This window comes from Ochotona princeps, chromosome 22 (genome assembly GCF_030435755.1).
Source record: "Ochotona princeps isolate mOchPri1 chromosome 22, mOchPri1.hap1, whole genome shotgun sequence".
NCBI classification, from domain to species: Eukaryota; Metazoa; Chordata; class Mammalia; order Lagomorpha; family Ochotonidae; genus Ochotona; species Ochotona princeps.
Genome location: NC_080853.1, coordinates 24278350 through 24300153, shown reverse-complemented (window position 1 = coordinate 24300153; position 21804 = coordinate 24278350). Strand labels below are relative to the sequence as shown.

Sequence of the window (21804 nt, the reverse complement as noted above, 5' to 3'; positions counted from 1 at the left end):
TGGTCTCCCATGCAGGTGCAGGTTCCCAAGGCTTTGGGCTGTCCTCGACTGCTTTCCCAGGCCACAAGCAGGGAGCTGGATGGGAAGTGGAACAGCTGGGACACAAACTGGCATCCAAATGGGATCCCGGCACATGCAAGGCATGGGCTTTAGCCACTAGGCTACTGTGCCAGGCCCTGGTTTTATTTTTCATGCTGAGAGTAAATATGAGAAATATGGTTCACATTTTTAAGCAGGGATTTCTTGTTTTCAAAAAATTTTATTTGCAAGGCAGAATTAAAGAGAGGTCTTCACTCTGCTGATTCACTCCCCAAATGGCCACAGTGGCCAGAACTAGGCCAGTCTGAAGTCAAGTGCTTCGTCCAGGTCTCCTGCAAGGGTGCAGGGCCCCAAACACTTTGGCTGTCCTCCTCTGCGTTCCCGGGCCATAAGTAGGAAGCTGAATTGGAAGTGGAGCAGCTAGGATTTGAACCACTGCCCACATGGGATTCCAGCACTGCAACCAACGGCTAAATGGGCTATACCACGGCGCCTGCCCCAGGATTTCTTAATAGGCTTGTTGAGGAATACTGACAAGTCGGGCTGGGACTGAAGGGGTTTGCTGCCTCCCACATTTGATGTGAGCTGACAACGTGGCCGCTTCATCCACAGAGCCATCCTCCCCAGGGCCCACAAACAGATCAGCCTCTCTCCTTGCCGTTGGAGTCCTTGCAGCTTTCCAATACCGTCGTGCAGTGCCTCCCGAGGGGCACTCACTTGCCCCGATTGGGGTCACCTGTGGCTCTGCCGGGATATCTTGGCTGATCTTGTCTCTGGTGTCCCTCTCTTCCCAATCTCTCTCCTTCTCTCTCCCTGCCTGCAGAATTACCTCCGCGTCGCCTTCCAGGAGGTTAACAGCGGCTGCACGGGGAAGACCCTCCTCGTGAGGCCATACATTACCACTGAGGATGTGTGTCAGCTGTGTGCAGAGAAGTTCAAGGTGGGGGAGCCTGAGGAGTACAGCCTCTTCCTCTTCGTGGACGAGACGTGGCAGCAGCTGGCAGAGGACACATACCCTCAGAGGATCAAGGCCGAGCTGCACAGCCGGCCACAGCCCCACGTCTTCCACTTCGTCTATAGGCGCATCAAGAGCGACCCTTATGGCGTGACCTTCCACAGTGGCGAGGAAGAACCCACGCCCTCTTAAGAAGGCACACGAGACAACCCATTGGTGCATCCAACGGGGCGGGAGTGGGGCTGGGAGCATGGCCTTCCGGCTGCCCCATGCTCGATCCTGACAAGCAGTCCCCTCCTTGGGGACCCCTCAGTTCAGCGACGAAGCCATCTATAGCTGACCACTGCCCAGGCAGCATGGCTGAGGGTCGTGAAACTGTAGGATTCACCCTCTAAGGTGCAGCATCACCATTAGTGTGTCAGGTGTGTTCAGATCGACACCTGCCCCAGCCAGGCCCAGAATTGGTTACCTTCTGTCTTTGTGTATGTGCTGAATCAAACGTAAGGCACAAACTCTCTTCTTGACTTCAACAGCAGGTGTTTGACAAGACTGGCCCGTGCAGTGGCTCAGGTACTGTCTCAGTTATGTGGATGGCTGCATCCCGTCTTTTTTTTTTTTTTTTTTTACAAAGAGCCTTTGTTTTTATATATTTCATAGAAATTTTTTATAGCAGTTGCAGGTAAACTGTCAGGATTGGTTTTTAAAATATTTTTGTAACTTTATGCATGTGATTTTAACATTTTAATATCGCAAAGGAATCTCTTGCTGGATTTGAGAGAATTGCATCTTCCCGGTCTCTCTCCTGTAACTGGATGTCTAGGTAACGTTGCAGGGAGACCGTTGGATTTCTTAAAGCGACGTCTTCCTGACACTGGCCACAGCACGCCTTTGGAAACCTGTACTGTCACCTTCTTCGTGTTTACTGATGTGCGGCTTCGTGTGTTCGACAAGTGGCGCTGAGAACCAAGAATGAAATGAATGTAGAGGCAGGTGGAGAGAGAGATAGACCCTAATAGAGGATGGAGGAGTGTGTTCTGCTGGTCCAGGCTCTTTGAGGGACACAGGGAAAGGAGAAGAAAGGACCCCCACCCCTGTAAATAGGCAATGCCATTCTGGCAAAATTGATTCCACATATTATCTGCTTGTGGAAAACTTTTGAAAAACTCTACCAAAAAAGAAAAAAAAAAAAGATAACATTCCCCACCCTCCCCTGTTTGCATATAAATTAAAACTGACAGTATAAAATGATTTGGGGCAGAAATTAAACATAGTGTATCATGTGGCTTTTGTTGAGTTAAAAAAAGTTGCAGTTGGGGGGAAAAAGAGTTTGAAAATGCACCCAGAAACTATCCGTCTGCATTGCAAGAATGCACAGTGAAGTTAGATTTATGCCTCATGAGGCCGGGTCGCAGGGATGCGCTTGGCAGGCTCCCTGCATCGTGCAACACAGGTAGTTATCGAAACTTGACATTGTGCTGTGGAAGAGTCAAAGGCCTCCGGTTGGGTTGGCATTGTACCTTGTACTTTCAGTGGCCTTGGCTTTTGTCCTGGAAACCCTCAGCCCATACTGTATTATACTTCCTTTTGTACGTGACTTTTTAAAACAATGGGATTTTGCACATGCTACATTGTAATGCTGTTCGATAATCCTGTGTGAAGATAATTTTTTTTTTGAAATATTCTTTGGTTGTTTCTCACTTTTGTTTGAGTTGGGTTGTGAACAGGCACCATACCAGGTCATATAAATCTGAAACGGGTGGTTTGTGATGGGCTGGGCTCACACTTTCCTGGAAAGCTAATGATTTGGTTGGGAGGGAGACATGCTCATTAAGACACAGGTGGAGAGACCTTGCATGGAGTGGAAGGAAGAGTTGCTGAGAGCACGTCCTGGTTTTGTTGGGCTAGAGCAGAGCACATTAAATCTGGAAGCAGCCAAGACCCTGCAGAAGTCTCCACCCTGTCCTCAGACAACCTCAGCGGTGTCTTGGCCCCGAGTTCACGCTTGCAAAATCCATGGGGCAGCCAGGTTCCGTCTGCCCTGTTGCGTTGCCCGTGCTTGGAGCCATGCTTGGCATGTAACAGGTACACTCTCTGTGCTAAGGGAAACTCCAGGGTAAGAAGGCTCTTCAACTCACAAGTCAGCGCATCCGCAGAAGGTCCCGCAGGCGAGCTGCATGGGCTTTGCCTGCTGGCGTGAATTTGGATGTGGCACGGCTCGGTCCACAAGCTTGTCCTCCCCCGCTTGCCCCTGGAGGGAGCAGTCATGCCATCCTGGTGCTTCAAAAGCAGGACTGCTGTGGGCTGAGAGCAACATCAGCAGGTGCCCACGGGCTCTGGGATGAGGCAGAGCACCAGGAAACATCACAAGACAGTCCCTGGTTCTGCCATTGGGCAACGCGGGCCTGTCGGAATTACAACACAGCATATGGCTTCATTTTTTTCCCCCCACGCAGGCATTTCTCACTTCTGCAATTTCCAGGAAGCAGACTCCAGCAAGGCTTGGATAAAAAAAGGAGAATAAAAATATACAGGCTGTTGGGGGCGGGGAGCCGAGAAGGCATTTCCACCTCTAAAAATATGTTCAGTACTGGCCAGAGGAAGGATTTTGTGCTTTTGATGTTGTGTTCCTTGCCAAATATTCCTCCCCCACCTCTGGTACCCCAGGCACAGAAATAGAGGCCATGACTGCAGTGGTGTCACATGCCAGTTAAGATCAATAGGACACAAAGAAAAGGAACTCCATTCAGAAGCATGGCTGTCCCTCCCCTCCAGCTCCCACCTTGCTCCGCAGAGGGAGACCTGAACTGAGCCAGCACTCTGGTGTCTAATCCACAGCCTGGTTGCTCTAAAACAAACAAAAATCGTCAAAAGAGGCCTCCTGGGACAGAGGCAGCCTGTGTCCAAGCATGGCTTTACATTCCGACTGCTCCGCTTCCTAAGCAGGTCCCTGCTCATGCACTTGGGAAGGCCGTGGAAGATGGCCCAGGTGCTTGGCGCCTGCCACCCAGCTGGGGACCCAGATGAGTTCATGGCTCCTGGCTTCAGCCTAGCCCAGCTTCAGCTGTTGTGGCCGCTTAGGAAGTGGGCCAGTAGACGGAAGAGCCATTTGTTGTTTTTTTGGTCACTCTGCCTTTTAAGTACGTACGTAAATCATTTAAAAATTTTCAGAGAAAAATGGAATGAAAAGATCGGCTTATTTTGGTGCAAAAATAAGTTGTTTCAGAAAGTTCAAAGCCAATGCGTATTATAAAACTGTTAACAGACTTGAAGTTTCTTGTACCAAAATAAACTCTTGATTCCATTTTCCCACACATTTTCTGAAGCTCCAGACCCCAAATACATTGTCTTCAAAGTCTTGTGTTTGTGCTGCACTGTCAGTGTGGGCCACATCACACATGTGGGACGAGGGTTTGACCTCTAAGGGTCAAGGCACTCACCTCCCGCAGTGGAGTCCCTGGGTTCAAGGCCCAGCTCTGCTTCCCGGGCCTGCTCCCTGCCAGTACAGGCAACATGACATGTGTCCCTGCTACAAGCCGAGGACACCACCATCTTGCCACCAGGGTGGTACAGAAAGCGCCCACTGATGCCTGCTACACAGCACGGTAGCCCGCGTGCCATGGCATCATTAGGTGTTGATGTTACGCCTGGACATGTTCGTGCTGCTGCTGGTTTCTTCTGACCCACCCGTGGTGTTAACATGCTGGCCAGTTTCTGGTGAAACAGAGGAAGACAGTGACCGTCTTGGGGCAGGGGAGCCAGCGTGAAGGGTCAGGTGTGAGTGAGTAGTATTTTTGAGCTTTGTCCTTGTTGCTGTGGCTGGTGGTGATGTGTGAGTGTGTTTCTGCATGTGGATATTTATATGTGTGTGTGTGTGTGCGTGTGCATGTATGTGAGTGCGCACATGTACAACATGCGTACTGTATATGTGTGGCTTGTGTATGTGTGTTATGTGTGTATGTGTTGTGAATATGCATGCATATGATGTGTGTGTGTGTTATGTGCGTGTATGTGAGAGCTGGGGGTGTCCTCCCCTGGGGTTCCCTACTGGCCAGAGCAACAGGGGCCCTCTACCCAGTGGAGATTTCTGCCAAGAAGGGGTGCAGAGAGGAAGGAGGGTTGCCTGGATTCCTAGTCACAGTGAGATCTGCAGAAGGCTCACCCCTGCACCTCCTTCCCACCCCCACCCCCAGAGGTCTGCGGAGCGTTTTCCAGAAAGGAGTTAGATAGTTTCATTGATGGTGTGACTGGCTGCTGAGTATTGCAGCAACTTCCCTCAATTTCACTCCTTTTCCTTTTTGTTTATTACTTAGCTACATAGACACCATGTCACTCAACTGGATTACTCTAAAAAGCATTAGGTTTTTCCAAAATGAATAAGGAGTTTGATGTGATTAATTGCCTTGATTATTTATGAACACATTTCCTGTTCCTTTTTTTTTAAGATTGATTGATTTGGGAAAGGCAGATATACGATGCAACGGCCAGGCTGCACCAGGTCGAAGCCAGGAGCCAAGTGCAGGGGCTCCAGCACTTGTGACATTTGCTGTTGCTATCCCAGGCACATTAGTAGGGAGGTAGATCTGAAATGGGGCAGCCAGGATTTGAACCTGCGTCGTAATGGGATCCTAACATCGCAGCCAATAGTGGCTTAATGTGCTGCATCACAATACCAGTCCCTCTCACCTCCCTTCCTTGATGTGTAATGGAGTACAGGACAGACTCACTGTGGCAACCAGGTGCTAAGACATGTGGGTCACTCGGACGGAAATCTCAGTGGACAGCTGGGACGTGGGGAAGCTGCTTCTCACTGGGACGTGCAGACAGCGCTCAGCAGGTTGCAAGAGCCCATTGAGCAGGGAAAGTTAGGTTTGGCTGCCGGCGACTCGGTCCACAGTCCACTCCTTTCCTCTGTCGGGCGCTTGTTAAGCTCTTGTGCCCTTCTGAGACCTAACAGCAAGCAATGCATTTGAGCAAACTCGCAGTGGATTTGTGTGAGTACCGGGGTCTCTGCCAGAAGCCCCTGGGCAGGTCCTGGGGCAGTGGTATGGGTGCAGTGGGTGATGCCAAGGAACTGGGGCTGTGGGTGTGCATGTGTGAGGCCAGCTGCTTGTACATGTATGTGCACACACATGTGCTATACACGTGCACACTGATTAAATTATACAGGTGTGTTATCCATGTAATTAGTCCTGCACATGATGCAAAATATCGGTGAGCTGTTTTCTCAAAGGACAGCTCATTTCTTTGTGAAGTTACTCTGTTCCCTGGGGAACCTATCCGTTTCAGGCTCCTTTTGTTCAGCCATCATGAAAAAACAACAAAAATTAAAAGATTTTTTTCCTGAGAGGCAGAGTGTGAGAGAGAGCAAGCAAACACCCACCCATCGGTTCACTTCCACAGTGGCCGTAGCAGCTGGGACGGAGCCGGGACGGAAGCCAGGAGCCTGGAACTCGATCCAGGTCTCCCAGGAGCGAGGCAGGAACCCTTCTCTGCTGCCCCCCAAGATGTGTATTCTCGGGAAGCTGGGCCCCAGAGCTGGGGCTGGGACCCGTCACTCTGATGTGGTAGACGTCATCGCAACAATGCTGGCCCTGGGCCTATGGCACCAGCTTAGAGTCTGGGAACACAATGGAAGATGGTTCAAGTCCTTGGGTCCCTGCACCCATGTAGGAGACCAGAAAGAAGCTCCTGGCTTCACGTTGGCTCAACTCCAGCCATTGTAGCCGTGTGCAGGGTGGACCAGCAGACGGAAAATCAATTCGATTTTTCTCTCTTCTCCCCCTTTCCTTCCCTCTCTCTTTTTATCTACAACACTGCCTTTCCATATTTTAAAGAACGGCCCTCCCATTTGGATGGCCATGTGGTTCCAGGTCCCTTTCTTGGGAGACCCCAGAAATATGGTGAGGTTTCTCTGGGGTCAACTGGTCAACTCGTTTCCCCACAGCAAGCTCCTCCAGTATCCTGCTAGCCGCTGCAGGTGGGGTGGTATCTAGCTGCCGTCATTCTAGGAGCCGACCACAGGGTGGCGCCACAGGATTCCTCAGGAGCCACATCTGACTGGCTGCCCGGTCCACTGCCAGGCTCTGAAGTCTCCTCTCCCACCTGGGTCCCACCTGCTCTGTGGAATCCTGGAGCCTCCCGGGATTCTGTGCCAAGAAGCCACAAGGCTTGCCCGTGGCTCATTTTTCTGCCCACATAGCTCAACTTGCCGCCTTCCCTGTCTGTTGAATTTTCCAGCAAAATTTTGCTAAGTTCTTTTCTTGATTGCTTCCTGTTCTCTGTGATTCTCAAGGTGTAACGTCCTTTGAAAAAAATTTTTTTAAAAATTCTTTTAAAATTCTCTTTTGGGTAGAGAACAGTTGTGTGCAGCTTTCCTTATCTAAGGGAAACCTATGTTCCCTCCCACCCCGCAGGATTTATTTATTGTTATTGGAAAGGCAGATTGATAGACAGAAAGCAGAAACAGAAAGATCTTCCGTCTGCTGGTTCACTCTCCAAATGGCTGCAGCTACCAGAGCTGAGCCGTTGCAAAGCCACGAGCCAGGAGCTTGTTCCAGGTCTCCCCTGTGGGTGCAGGGTCTCCAGGACTTGGCCCATCAACAGAGAGCTGGGTTGAAAGTGGAGCAGCCAGGACACAAATCTGCACCCATATGGAATGCCAGCGTTTGAAGGTGGAGGATTAGCCTGTTGAGCCACTGCACTGGCCCCTCCCTTTTAAAATGTTAACTCTTCCTGGCCAGGTCTATGCTAATTAGCAAAACTGAAGGTGGATTATCACACTGATGGTCGGGGGCCACTGCCACACTCTTGGCTAGTTCATATTTTATTTATATATAAAAAATAATGTTTTAGAGCCCAGCCAAGCTGGCTCATGTCAAGCACATGGCCTGGGGTTTATCAAAGACTTTATTTACCTGCAGTGTGTCCTTCCTTCAGAGGCTGAAGGAAGCAAAAGTAAAGCAGAAGTGGATGAAGCAGCCAGCGAGGCGCCTGCTTCCACTGTGGGATTTTGCAGTGACGGTTGGGAAGCCAGGTCAGCACTCTTGGCTGAGGGCACACAGTTCTTTGCTTTCAATGAGTAGGAAGATGGTTTGCAATTAAATATGACCAGAGCTTGCAGGGTTTTTTTTTTTTCCAACCGAACCAGCAAATGAATGACTCAGTGTAAAATGATAGAGAGTTCCATGAGTCATTTTTAATGGAGGGAAGCCGGGCAGCCAGGAGACACACCATGTTTGTGTATTAAAAATAAAATCCAGTGCAACCAGAATGGAAGTCAGTGACAGTCCATCCCAGGAGGCCAGGCTGCTGGGCGTCTCAAAGGCTTCAGGGCAAAGGACTGAGCTGGTGGTAGCCGTGGTGGACCAGTTGGGCTGAGCGTTGACTCAGCTGGCATTGACAGGCTGTAAAATCCCTCCTTGTCATTTGTAATCCACGAGGCTTATTCTTACTTGAAAGGCAAAGTTACAGAGAGAAGGAGAGAGAGAGAGAGAGAGAGAGAGAGAGAGAGAAATTTTCCATCCTCTGATTCACTCCCCAAATGGTCGTAATGGCCAGAGCTGAGCTGATCTGAAGCCAGTCTGGGGGAGGAGCCTGAGGGTGGGATTTGAATGGTTACTGCAGGTTCATTTTGGACAAAAACCACCGGAAGGGGTCAGCATTGTGGTCCCACAGGTTAGGCAACTGCCTGTGGTGTCGGCATTTAAAATGGGCTCTGGCATGTTTAAGGCAAAGGCTTTAGTAGCTAGGCTACCTTGCCGGGTCCCAAGAATGCAATTTTCTTTTGAAGACTTTTATTTTTTCAAGGCAGAAAGAACTTCCATCTGCTGGTCACTCTCCACATGGCTGTAAGAGTAAGGGTTGGGTCAGGGTGCGGCCAGAGTCTCCCACGTGGGACACTTGGGTCATCCTCTGCTGCCTTCCCAGGTGCATTAACAGGGAGCTGGATGCAAAGTGGAACCTGCATCTATATGGGGCACTGGCTCTGGCCCTCTGGCCCCAAGTTTTAAAACGTGCTTTATGGTACGTTGGGGGGTCACAACCGTGTTTTTCAGCGCTAGGATGGGCTGCTGGGGGGTGGTGATTCTCCCCCTGCTCTCTACCCACCCCTTCCTGGTTTAATACGCAGCACCCGCGTGGCTGAGAAGCTCGCTTTTCCGCCTTGGGTTGCGGGTCCCCGCTAGCTTTCTTCTCCTCTGGCCGCTCCCTCGGGCTCTCCCTTCCATGGATGGGGTGCGGAGGTCAGAACCCCCAAAGCAGTGGGCCGGTCATCCCCGACTCCGGCCGCCAGAGGGAGCTGTGTCCGCCGTGGAACCGGGAGACCCGGAAGCACATCCCTTCCCTTGGCCGCCCCACCCCGGGGCGCTCGGGGCGGGAGACTTCCGGCGGGGCGGCCGCTCGGGTCGGGGCGCGCGGGCAGCGGGAGCCGGGGCGGCGACGGCGCGATGACCACGCTGCGGGCCTTCACCTGCGACGACCTGTTCCGCTTCAACAACATGTGAGTGAGCACGGCCGGGGCTCCTGCGGGGAGGCGGCGCTGGGCCCCGGGGGCGCCGCTGGCGACCTTGGCCCGGGATGTCCGCTGTCCCCCAAAGGGGCCGGGGCGGCGGCCGCGTCTACTTCGTGTCGGCGCTGGGTAACAGTGTTGAGCGCAGACCGGGCTGCACCTCGCAGGCAGCGGCGTTGCTTTTTCAAGGGAGATACTCGGGCAGCTTTTCTGGACAGGTGGAAAGAGCTCAGTGTCTTCCCCTCACGACCGCCAGGTCCTGGATGTCGCCTGTCCTTGACGGGCAGCGGAGCAGCAGGTGCAGAGCCGGCCCTGGTGTCCGAGGCCGGAGGGGCGTGCGGTCAGCGCCGGGCCAGCCTGCTGCGGGGACGGGTCAGAACGGGATCCTGCAGGGAGAGGCCTGGGGGAAGCCCTGACCGCAGCGTGGCCCAGGTGCCCCGCGTTGACCGCTCCCGCCCCTCACCTGCACCTGGCCTGTGAGATGCCATCATCCCGTTCTGTGGACGAGTAAGCCCAAGGGTTCCCAGGTGGTGCAGCCCCGAGGTGGGACGGAGTGGGGAGACTCCATTATGTATTGATGTGAAATGCGGGTTCCTTAGAGAGAGGCCCTCCATCTGCTGGTTCACTCCCCAGATGACTGCCTTGGCCGTGGCTGAGAGCCAGGCTGAAACCAGGAGCCTGTGACTCCATTCAGGTCTCCCCAAGTAGGTGCAGGGGCTCCAGCACTTGGGCCAGCTGCTGCCGCTTTCCCAGGTGCACCAGCTGGGAGCTGGATTGGAAGCGGAGCAGGCGAGACTTAAACAGGTGCCCAGGTGGGATGCTGGCACTGGAGGCTGCAGTTTAACTTGGCACACCGCAGTGCAGGCCGCACAGTAGAAATACTCGATTCTGGTGTGTGTGGGGGGGTGCTGTTAATACACCCATGCTTGGCAGGCTCACTGTCCAGAACAGTCAGCGTTGAGTCAAAGCAGTGGTGCTTCTGTAAAGATCTGGTCCCTGGCACCATTTTGGAGCTGCCTATAGTTGGTTGTTGGAGAAACAGTTTTGGGAGGTGTGTACGCACCTGCCCTGTGACCTCGGAGGCAATCAGAGGAGTTCACCGGGCAGCTGCACCTTCTGGGAGGCCCCGGCAGGAGCCGAAATGAGGGCCTGTGCACAGGAAGGGCCAGTTGAGATCGTACAGGTTTGACCTGAAGATCCAGGATGGGGTGACAGTTGCAGAAGATGAGTGAGGTGGAGGGAGAACGCACCTGAACACAACAGTGGGGTTTAGGATTGTTTGGCGTTTTTAAGGCCCCATCATATACCCAGTGGAGATCCCCCTTCTTCCTGCTGTTGCTTGTTTGACTACGGTGTGTGGGTAGAAGGTCCTGCGAGTCACTCCGGTTAGTAGGAAGTGAAAGGAGCCATGGCCGTAGGACAGCGAGCAGCTCTTTAAGGGAGAATATGAGTGCCGACTGTGTGGTGTTGCTGAGACCAGTGCTGGTGGGGCGGCCATTCTGGGAGGGAAACAAGTGATTGCAGCCTGTAGAACTTGGTGCTGCACCCAGAGGACAGACAGAGCAGGGAAGAGAAGTGGGAGATTCACACTGCGTGTTCTGGGACAGCATCATTACAGAAAAACCTAGAAGTGAGAGCAAGTCCCATGGACCCTGGGCAGGGGAGCCCCACGTGCAGGAGGTGGCAACGCGCTGGGCTGCAGAAGAAATGCGGTCAGAGTGGCGAGGCGTAGGCCCGACGGGTGGCTGTCTGCCAGTGGCCCTGAGATGCCCCAGTGCAGGGGTCAGAGATACATATGGGTGTGTGGGGGGGAGAGGCCTGGGCTAACTGCAGAAATCGGGGAGAGGCATCTCCATGTAGATGAGACAGGTGACAGGCTGGGTGACATTGGTGGTGGGGTGAGTGCGGGCTGAAGCGGCTCCAGGATGGCAGCTGGCTCAGCCAGGCTCAGGCCGAGGAACTGCCTGCGTGCTGCTATCTCGAAGCTGAGTGAAGAGTGCAGGGGGCCGCAGGTGTGGGGAGGGTGTCACCAGCGCTGGTGGCTGAGTGTGCAGTGTACCTAGACATTTCTCCCAAGGTGCAGGTGTAAGGGAGAGAGACATAGCAGGGTCCTGAGTGCTGAAGGGAGAGGAGGTGGCTGCAGGTGCTTGGGGCTGGGCAGGGTGGGTTGTGGGTGTGTATACTGTATGCTGCAGTAAGAGGCAGCTGAATGGAGATGGGGGCCTGTGCAGGAGCAGAGGTGGGCAAGGAGACGTGAGGGAGAGCGCAGGCCTGCTGGGGTCACGGCTCCCAGCTGTAGGTCAGGCTCGGCGGGGGTCCCCAAAGGCCCCTGTGGGCATTCAGTGAGGTCATAGCCATTTTCACTGGAACACTAAGGATTTTTATTCTCTCACCACAGTGGTGTTTTTCAGACCTGTGATCACAACACACATACACACACACACACACACACAAACACACGCTTGAGAATCCAGCTATCTTCGAGACCTTGCAAAATTTGTTTTGAAATGATGCCATTGTGAACTTTCTGGGAATAACTGATTTTTAAGATTCATGTTGATATGTAATTACTTTTAAATGTTATTTAAATATTAAAGTATAGAACCCACATAATGCTTGGGGGACATGTGTTAACTTTTGCACTTAGTGTTCTGAAACCAGCAAGTTGGGTGCGCTGGACTAGAGATGTGCCTGTGGCTGGCTGCATGGCTGCATGGCTGCAGGTCCTGGAGCAGGATCCGGGGCAAAGAGGGGCCAAGGGGGTGGGGAGTACTGCTGCTCCTGGGTCCCCAGGATGCTGCTTCCCTGACCTGAACAGGATGGGGGGTCCACAGCACCACAGCCTGGCTGGGGAGTGTGAGACGACACAGAGTGTAGGAGAGCAAAGGGGCGAACAAACTGGTGGAAGGACCTGTAGAAGGACTGTGACCCTAGAAGGTCAGCGAGCACAGGATTACAGCTGATAGGATAACATCTGTATGAGAACAACTGAGTGGACAGCATGTGAATGAGAATACTTGGTGGGATGTACAAAACAAGAGTTCCAAACAAGGGTATGGAAACAATTGATGGGGTTTGTTGGTTTTGTTGATAAGTTCAATAGCTCCTCCCTTATCCTATTTGACCCTCAGTCTGATGCCACTAATAAACCATCAGAGTCCACGTGTGTTGTTATCGGCTCCACGCACCAAGTCCATTGCTGCTAGACAGCAACAAATACCCACATTTCCAGGGTGTGGGAGCTGCAGCGAGCTTCTGAAACCTGTTGGGGGAAGACTGCCTGGATGGTCCCGAGTGCTGCTGACAATCCATTGCTGCTCAGACGCCGGAATGTTCTGCTGAATGGTGTTAACTGTAGATCAGCAGTTAGATGGAGTGTCCAGCCAGCTCTGTGATTGCTGTCACAGCTCACCGTGGCCACCGTGGCTTTCTTTACCCCAAAGGTGGTTTTAAAGTTGTAGGTTAAGCACTTTTTCCCCTTGTGGTGTATCATTTTAAGTTCACATTCAGACTGTTTTTTTGTAAACACTACTTACTATTAACATTTTTGTTTTTCCTTTTAGTAACTTGGATCCACTTACAGAAACTGTATCCTTTTCTAAAAAAAAATTTACTAAGTAAATAAATGAAGAAACAAGAGGAAAAAACAAAGGCTTGTAGCTGGGAAATGTGATCAACATTGTAAGGAGTGGAAACAAAGGAGCAACTGAGGACAGAAGTTGTCTTAAACCTGCCTGACACTGTTGATGGAATAATCCCGCCTGGGTCCCGGCATGCCAGCCCTGCCCCCTTGGGGATTCGCATGGCTAGACAGGACACAGAGCTGCCCAGGGGCATTCCATGAAGTCACCAGCAGCCGGTGCCAGCCCAGGGCGGCCCTGAGCCTCCTGACCCAGGCTGCCAGCGTCACGCCCATGTGGGTGATGGCTGGATCCATAGGGGAGATGGAGTGGCCCGCCCTCTTACCCGTGCTGTTGGGAAACAGTACAGGACCCTTCTGGTTCTCCCTGACCAGCTTTTGTCTTGTGCCCCACCTACCTCATCTTATCTGGAGTACAGATAAAGATTTGGGTAACAGTTACCTGTCATTTTCCAAAAATGGGTAAAGATGTGTAGAGTGGGTTATGCTACAGTAACAGGCATGTTTAATACCTTCAGTGGCTTAGACAGTGCTGGGGCTGCTGTTGTGATGCAGTGGGGCAAGCCACCTGCAATGCCCCCTCCTTGTTGCCCCATTTCTGCTCCACCTCCCTGCGTGGAGGATGGCCCAAGTGTGTGGGCCCCTGCCACCCATCTGGAAACCTGGAAGAAGCTCCTGGCTTGGGGCTGGCCCTGGCTGTTGCAGCTGTCTAGGGAGTGAACCAGCAGGTAGGAGATCTTTATCTGTGTAACTCTTTCAAATAGATAAGTCTTTAAAAACCAAAGAAGGCATTAGGAGCCTAGTGAACTCCAGTATGTCCCGTCTCATCAGTCAAGACATGTGAATTTAAACCAAAATGAAATGCCATATTTAACCTGTCACCCAAAGTTAAGAGAAAAATGACAAAATTCCCTGCTGGTAATGGTGAAGTGAGAGGAGATTGTCAGAAAGTGCTAGGAAGGCCCCAGACTGCACAGCCTCCTGGAGGGCCCTGGGGACTGTAGTGCCAGCACTTTTCCCTGCAAGCTGAAAGAAGGCAGGCAGTGTCAGGGGCGGGAAATGCGGCCTCCTGCCCGTTTCTGTAAGCTTTTATTGGGATGCTTCCTGCTAGTTAGCTTATATTCTGTCAGTTGCTTTCACACCTTTGAGTAGTTGTGGTAAACCCTGTTTCTCAAAGCCAGAGCCGTTTCCCATCTAGCCCCTTACACAGAAAGCTAGTCAACCCCTGAGCTACATCAGCACGAAAGTTGACTATTGTAGGGCAGTTACAATTTCGGAAGTTTTAGAGCAACGCTTACACACAACAGGGAATGGTGAAATTAAGCTTTATTTGTGAAAGCCTAAGCAAGTGGAAGTAGTCTAGATACTCGTCTGGAGGTAAATTGTCTCAGCAGGCAAGAGAATGCTATGTAGCGAAGGTTCACTAGAGATCTAGGTAGGGGACTGCTTAGTATGGAAAAGCAAAGGTCTCCATTTGTACTTTTGCTGATATTTCTGCATAAAGTTTTTTGTTTTTAAAACATTTATTTGAAAGGCAGAGGAGGGAAAGATATCTTGTACCTGCTGGTTCACTCCCCACGTGTCCAGGTACTAACCTGGTCCAGATCAAAAGCAGGAGCTTCTTCTGGGTCTCGTCCGTGGGTGCAGGGCCCAAGGACTGCACCATCCTGCATTGTCTGCCCCGGTGCATTAGCAGGGAGCCAGATTGGAATTAGAGCAGGCTTGACTCGAACCAGTGCCAACATGGGATGCCTGCTCAGCAGACAGCGGCTTACTGGCACACACCATCGTGTTCGCCTGCAGGGGTTTGCAGATGTGATAATGTCCCATGATCCAGGTGAGCCCATATTTGGAAGTGACCTGATGATCAGGCAGAGGGAGGTATGTGTCATGTCTGAGTGGCAAGATGGCAGTGACCATGTTAGGGTTATGTTCAAGGAATCCTGAAAAATCAACTGTCAGCAGATTTAAAAGAATTTTAACACAAATCAGGTTTTGCAGGAACAAGTTTTTAAACATATGCCCAATAGTCTCCTTAGAAACTTGCATCAGAAATCTAGACTAGGAAGAAACATTGGCATGAGTACGTGGAAGGACACCCTAGGGCTGAGGAGTAGATAATGAGCGAATCAGGCATTTAAACATGACAAAATTCCTTTTTTCAGCTTTATCTGTGTTTCTAGAAATAGTGAATTTCAATCATGGACAGGAAAACTGAGTCGTTAAGCTGCCTCTAGGAAGACTTCAACTGTAAAGTTGGAGAGAACGCTCATCCACTGATTCATGCCCCAAGTGTCCACACCAAGTGAGGCTGGGCAACGCAGAAACCAGGAGCTGGGAACTCAGACTGGGCCTCCCACAAGTGGTAGGAGCTCAAGGACTGGAGCCGTTCAGGTGCACTTTAGCAGGAGATGGGCACTGGGAATGGAACCAGGATGTAAGAGCTGAATCTCCGGGCCCAGCGGCGTGGCCTAGTGGCTAAAGTCCTCGCCTTGAATGCCCCGGGATCCCATATGGGCGCTGGTTCTGGTCCCGGCAGCTCCACTTCCCATCCAGCTCCCTGCTTGTGGCCTGGGAAAGCAGTCGAGGACGGCCCAAAGCCTTGGGACCCTGCACCCGCGTGGGAGACCCGGAAGAGGTTCCAGGTTCCCGGCATCGGATCGGCTCAGCACCGGCCATTGTGGCTCACTTGGGGAGTGAAGCATCGGATGGAAGATCTTCCTCTCTGTCTCTCCTCTCTGTATATCTGGCTTTCCAATAAAAATGAATAAATCTTTAAAAAAAAAAAAAAAAAAGAGTTGAATCTCAGCTCCAAACTGCTGTGTGGCTGCCCAGTCCTGGTGAGCCTGGAACATACCATCCACAGGCATTGGGAGATCCTGTGTCCACCCGCACATAAGTGGTTTGGCTACAGCGTGAGCCTCCCATCAGATAGTCCTGTTCCTGGTCTGTACTGGGCCCTCTTTGTCTACGTGACTTGGTTAAGAGCTCTAGTTAACAAATATTGCATATGGATAAAGTAACAATATCCTCTCTACAGGAAAGTTTTCTCAAATTATTTCTGTGATGAAGAACTTTTTGCTGCCTGTCAACTTATCACACTCCTTAACAGGATTCTAGTATGGGATTCCTTTCTACTTGCAGTATCTGGCCCACTGGCCAGAGTATTTCATTGTTGCAGAGGCACCTGGAGGAGAATTAATGGGTTACAGTAAGTGTCATGCTATTGATAGTTTCTGGTGGGTGGTTTAAGATTTTTTTTTTTAATGTTTATTAAGGAGTCTCTGTTAACCAAGCTTGGTGATAGGTTTAAGACCTTAATATAGGTTTCCGTCTGAGTGTTTAGACTGCAGAACTGGATAATCCTAATGTCTCATTTTTCAGTTATTCAGCTTTAGTTGCAGGCACAGGCTATGTCATGGAACCAAAACCTAGGTCTTGTTTTTCTGGACCATTCTGTGTCAGACTAACTACCCGGTGTATTTGGTACATGGTGAGGGGATGATACCTTCACTGAATTAGCATTACCAACAACTTGAACCATAAACGAACTCAGTTATCTATGTGCAAATACACATCCCCAAGTGACGTGCAGCGCGTACTCTGGGTTTATTAAAAATCTGTTGTATTTTCCTAAACCTTAACTGATTGTAGCACTAAGATACGTAGCAGTTCACCTGCACGTAAATGAAAGCATTACCCCTAACTGGATGGCCTCGGTGCCGACAATTCAGACCGGTACTGTTTTAGTGTAAGGGTAACTAATGGCAAACACTAGTTCTGTATGCTCAGGTCCATCAGTGTAACTAAATGTCTTTCTTTTGGCAGTTATGGGTAAAGCGGAAGGCTCAGTGGCTAGGGAAGAGTGGCACGGGCATGTCACAGCTCTGTCTGTCGCCCCAGAATTTCGACGCCTTGGGTTGGCTGCTAAACTCATGGAGCTACTAGAGGAGATCTCGGAAAGGTAAGATAGTGTTCATTTTTAGAAAAAGATTAATGATTTGTGAACCCTGACCCTTTGGGATTTTCTCTGGTGGACATGTACATTTCTGCCCTTGAGGCTGACCAGCTGTCATGTGTAGCGGTGGACAGGAATTCCATCTGCAGCCTCCAGTACGTACAGTACTCTCAGGATGGGGGCCGCTCCTGTTCTGTGGCTGAGGCCCAGATGGGGAGCAGTGGCATTACCCAGTAGCTCTGTTAGGGTTTTGCCATCACAGATCGCCCATTTTGATAGCAACTGTCAGAAGTCCAGCTTCATAAAAATATTGTCATGAAATGTAACATGATATGTTGAACTACTTCAGATCAGTTTTTCAGTATCTGTGTTTTCCCTGAACATTTAAAATAGTTGGCAGTACCTCAGTGTAGGGTAGCAACTGTGACTCTCATGGCACAGCGTGAGTGGAAGGGTGTACAGGGTTTAAAACAGGCTTCTCCCTTCTGTCATTCAGAAGTGGCAGATAAGGGAAGGGCATCAGTTGGACCAGCTGTCAAGGTAGCATTTCTCTATCATAGTGGAAGAGAGAAAATGGCTCTTAGAGGCTAATCTGTGAGCCAAGTTACAGGCAAAAGAAAAGCTCATGAGGTAGTGTTTGCTTCAGAGTAAGTTTGAGTAAGGAGGGGAAGTGGATTCCTGGTAAGGTTTTAATTCATGCACATTTATTAGTGACATACTTCATTGCAAATAGGTTCTCACCGTCTGTGACTGTGCACTGTGAGTAGAAAACCAGGACGCTCTCGTCCCTGTTCATTTCTACAGGTCTTTTAGGATGATTTGTTAGGTATACTTTTATACCAACACTGCACACTTAAGTGTCTGCATCACTATTAAAGCGATGTATAATTTCCAAACAAGTGGAGGAGAAAATGAATGATAAAGATCAAGACGACAGAGGAAGTTTTAAACTGGAGAAACAGAGAGCATGTACTCCTCAGGTGGAGGGGCAGCGTCAGCAGGGACGCTCAAAGACCACTAGGTACAGGAAAGGAGAGTCACATTTTGATCCTAACTTACATTTGTAACTTTTACATAGTTACTTTAAACATTTATGGTATAGTTGGGTGATTGTTACCAGAGTAAAAAAGGATCCCTGCATGTGCCCATCAGATGAATTTTAAAATAAACATACAAAAATTGATAAACAAGATTAGACAAATCATTATCAAGGGAGATCTGAACCACTTCACAAGTGAGCTAAGAAATTAATACACATTAAGAAAAAAGTGTACCTGATTTCAAAGTGTTTTTTTACATTTTTCTATTATATTTTTCATGGACTCCTTCAAGTGTCCCTGTATTAAGGCTTTGTAGGCCATCTAAGGCCTGTGTTGCATAGCACCTTTCAGAATTACAGAAACGGGTCTTAGCTTGAGGCAGTACAGAGGTAGGCTGCAAGCCTGTCCTTGTCTTAAAAACTAAATCAGAGAAATCAAATGTTCAATTTACTATTAAGTAAAGTTACCAGATAAAAGTTAATATAAAGATCAATTTATTTCTGTATACAAATAGTAAATTTAGAAAAAGATGCTGTTTGTAATGGTACTAAAAAGATATGTGGTTAAGAAACGTCTAATATAAGTGTGTAACCTCCATTAGAGATTTATAGAAATTTTATGTGGCTTGCCTAATCTGAAGACTACAAAATTGGTCAGCAGATTGAACGTAGTCAAAGTTTTTTTGGTTAAACATAGGCAAGAGGCAGGCAAAAAAGGGTAAGGTATTCAACAACCATTTCCCCTCCAGTATATAATTGAGACTACACTGGGCTAACTACAGTGGTCTAGACTGGTGGGAAGATCCTGTAAGGACAGGCTTGAGGTGAAAGGGGTGGGAGCAGACTCCACACCCAAGTCCGGTCCAGATGATTAGAAACCTAGACACAAGCAGCAAAACTAAAAAGCCCTTTGAGTGTGATATAAGAGGAGTATTTCTATGACTTCATGGTGGAAACTGTTTTAATCATTGCAATGTTGGGGAACTATTGATAGGGACGAAATTGGACACGGGCAATGCCATCACATAGCACAGGATTGGCTGTGCCCTGCAGGTTGGCAGCCACACACCCTCCCTGTGCACAGCAGTGACCCCTACCTGTAGCCCTCAGACACTACACCACAGGTACTCGGCACCAGACTGTAGGAATGAATGCCGTGGACAGCTTCAACAGTGGGATGCTCAACAACGTGAAGTGCTAATCATACACAAAGCTGATGTTCACAATACTGAGAAAAGTTGTGTTTACGGGAGAAACTAAATTCTGATAGGTAAACTACTGCAAGGTGGTCATGGTCTTGGGACCCTGAGCGTGACAGCCACCTGGACACTGACTTCATAGTCCCATTTGTACTTACCAGTAAACGTGTTGTGTGCTGTGACTGATCTGGAAGATGAGAATATAGGCTACTAAGAAATAAAATACTTTGTTAAAAATCCAGGTAACAGAAATATTAAGATGCTCTTTTTAAGAAAACATGTTTATAAAACGTAACACTGGCTTGCTCAAACAGTCATCATTCCTTTTCTTTTTTCCCTTAAGAAAGGGTGGATTTTTTGTAGATCTCTTTGTAAGAGTGTCTAACCAAGTTGCAGTCAACATGTATAAGCAGCTGGGCTACAGTGTATACAGGACGGTCATAGAGTACTACTCAGCCAGCAACGGGGAACCCGATGAGGATGCCTACGGTAAGCCCCCTAGGGTGGTGGATGCCCTAACAGGACACCCAAAGGGCTACATCCAGTCTCTAAGCTGAAATGCTCATTTACTTTACTATTTGGTCTTAATGTCTAGCCTGCCTTTGTGAGGTGTGCTGAACTAAGTACTGGGGGTTTGGTTATCAGCCTGTGATAGTCTTGCAGTTGGGAGTCTGTTACAAATCTTTCAAAATCTGGTCAAAGTAGGGGATGGAGGAAACAAGCCTGGGAATTTCAGGTTTGATGCCTCGCTGCTGACATGACTCGTTTGCCTCCTGACAGACATGAGGAAAGCGCTGTCCAGGGACACGGAGAAGAAGTCCATCATCCCCTTACCGCATCCCGTGAGGCCTGAGGACATTGAATAGCCCTGGGCAGTGGTTCTTGGGCAGATGCTGCACCGGTTATGGACAGTAAGGTCTTCACCCGCTCATCCTGGAGCTCGATTAGGAGAGGCGTAATCCTCAAGGTCTTAAAGATGTGAAGAAAATACAGTTGTACTTACTTCAGCTATCATCATTTCCGGTTAGCAATATCCTACCTGTTAAAGCTGTTCGCTGTCAGCTCCACTCAAGGGCAGCGCAGGCAGACCATTCCGCTCTGTTCATCACACTGCGTGCTAGGGAAGGACTTGCTCCACTCTCCCAACGCACGGCCCGAGAACCACTGCTGCATATGCAATTTTTTTATTTTGTACTGAATTGTTAATTGAAGCTTTAAAGGCCTATATGAAATGTATAAATCTAAGATGTATAATAAAATACATTGTTGGTTCTATGACTGTTTTCTCAAAGTTTACGAAAGGTCACCATTTAGCATACATTGTTTACATTTTTGATTCAACTTTTTATGATCTACTGGTTTCCCTAGATGCCCACAACAGTGCGAGCCTGAAGTCAGGAATCAGGGATCCGAAGCAGGCCACCTGAGCCATTCCTTGCTGCCTCCCAGAATCTGCAGTCCAGGGAAGAGCGAGGCTAGAGCAGCTGGATCCGGAGGTGGGTCCCCTCTAGTGTCTGAACTGCTACACTAAAAGCCACTCCAGAAACATCCCAACGCAGCCTCGAGACGATCCCTGCCCAGCACACCCACGCTTCCTACTGCAGTGAATTCTTCCCAGCTGGTGAAGATTAAAACAGGAAAAAGAAATTCCTGAAGGAAGGCCATGTAGCTTGATCAATGGCTTTTTCACATGCAGTGTGAAACCTGGAAATAACCAATTAATAACAAACTAAAGAAAACAAGAGAAATGATTATTAAAGAAGCGTTTACTCATCAAAGGACTGACTTCTGGCAGAGCTGAGGGTGAGTGAGAGCAGTGTTCTTCCATGGGAGAATAACTTTTCCTACAGATATTTCATATGCACTACTCGTTACAACGTTAGAATACAAAAGACCATGGCCATTCCTGTCTGTCTTACCCTTGACTGCAGACTTAGCCACCAGTGAGGGGAATCAGATTCCCTCAGCAGGTAAGAGCCAGAGCCAATCAGGCATCCCAGGGGCTCACACTGTCCAGGCACTATATCAATGGAGTCACACTGAGCAAATGAAACAAAAATGCTTACACAATGCAGGCTGGGTTACAAGAAACTTCTCAGGTTAATGCAGGCAAACATTGTCATTCAGTGAACAGTTAACTTCAGAGCCTTTATGTTGCTCTAAACCCAGGGTAAGTTCAGTGTTCAGGAAGTGCTGAAGCACACTAACAAACTACTTTGATATTTTTTTAAAAAGCCCTACATCACTGGCCTTAATGGGCATCCAGGAATTAAGTATATTCAGTTCAAAAAGTGAGCATATTTAAGAAAAGTGGTTCAGACCTCCTCCTACTGAGGCTTTTTAGGGGTTTCCCAATTGGTCCACACGCTCAGCCCTGATCTGGCGGAAATCCCAGACGTGGTCTGAGCCGAGAGCATGTGCTGCACGACCGGCCTGTCACTGACACCCAGGTCAGAGCATGTGCAGAG

General features: G+C 49.5%; 2 protein-coding genes across 9 annotated transcripts in view; both read left to right on the top strand.

The window, feature by feature from the left end:
* RIN2 (Ras and Rab interactor 2) overlaps positions 1 to 1511 on the top strand; it is a 181793-nt gene extending 180282 nt beyond the window's left edge. For all 8 annotated transcript variants that reach the window (XM_058679241.1, XM_058679242.1, XM_058679240.1 and 5 more), the window contains one exon: positions 863 to 1511. In XM_058679241.1, the coding sequence (XP_058535224.1) occupies positions 863 to 1186 (324 nt within the window). In that variant the 3' untranslated portion in view covers positions 1187 to 1511. The remainder of the gene's footprint in view (positions 1 to 862) is intronic.
* Positions 1512 to 9348: 7837 nt separating this feature from the next.
* Positions 9349 to 20614, top strand: NAA20 (N-alpha-acetyltransferase 20, NatB catalytic subunit). Its single transcript, XM_004585643.3, has 6 exons — positions 9349 to 9491; positions 13064 to 13088; positions 16261 to 16351; positions 16969 to 17104; positions 19680 to 19825; positions 20117 to 20614. Exons 1-6 carry the CDS (start codon positions 9439 to 9441, stop codon positions 20200 to 20202), a joined length of 537 nt encoding a protein of 178 aa, XP_004585700.1. The 5' UTR covers positions 9349 to 9438; the 3' UTR covers positions 20203 to 20614.
* Positions 20615 to 21804: the final 1190 nt, after the last annotated feature.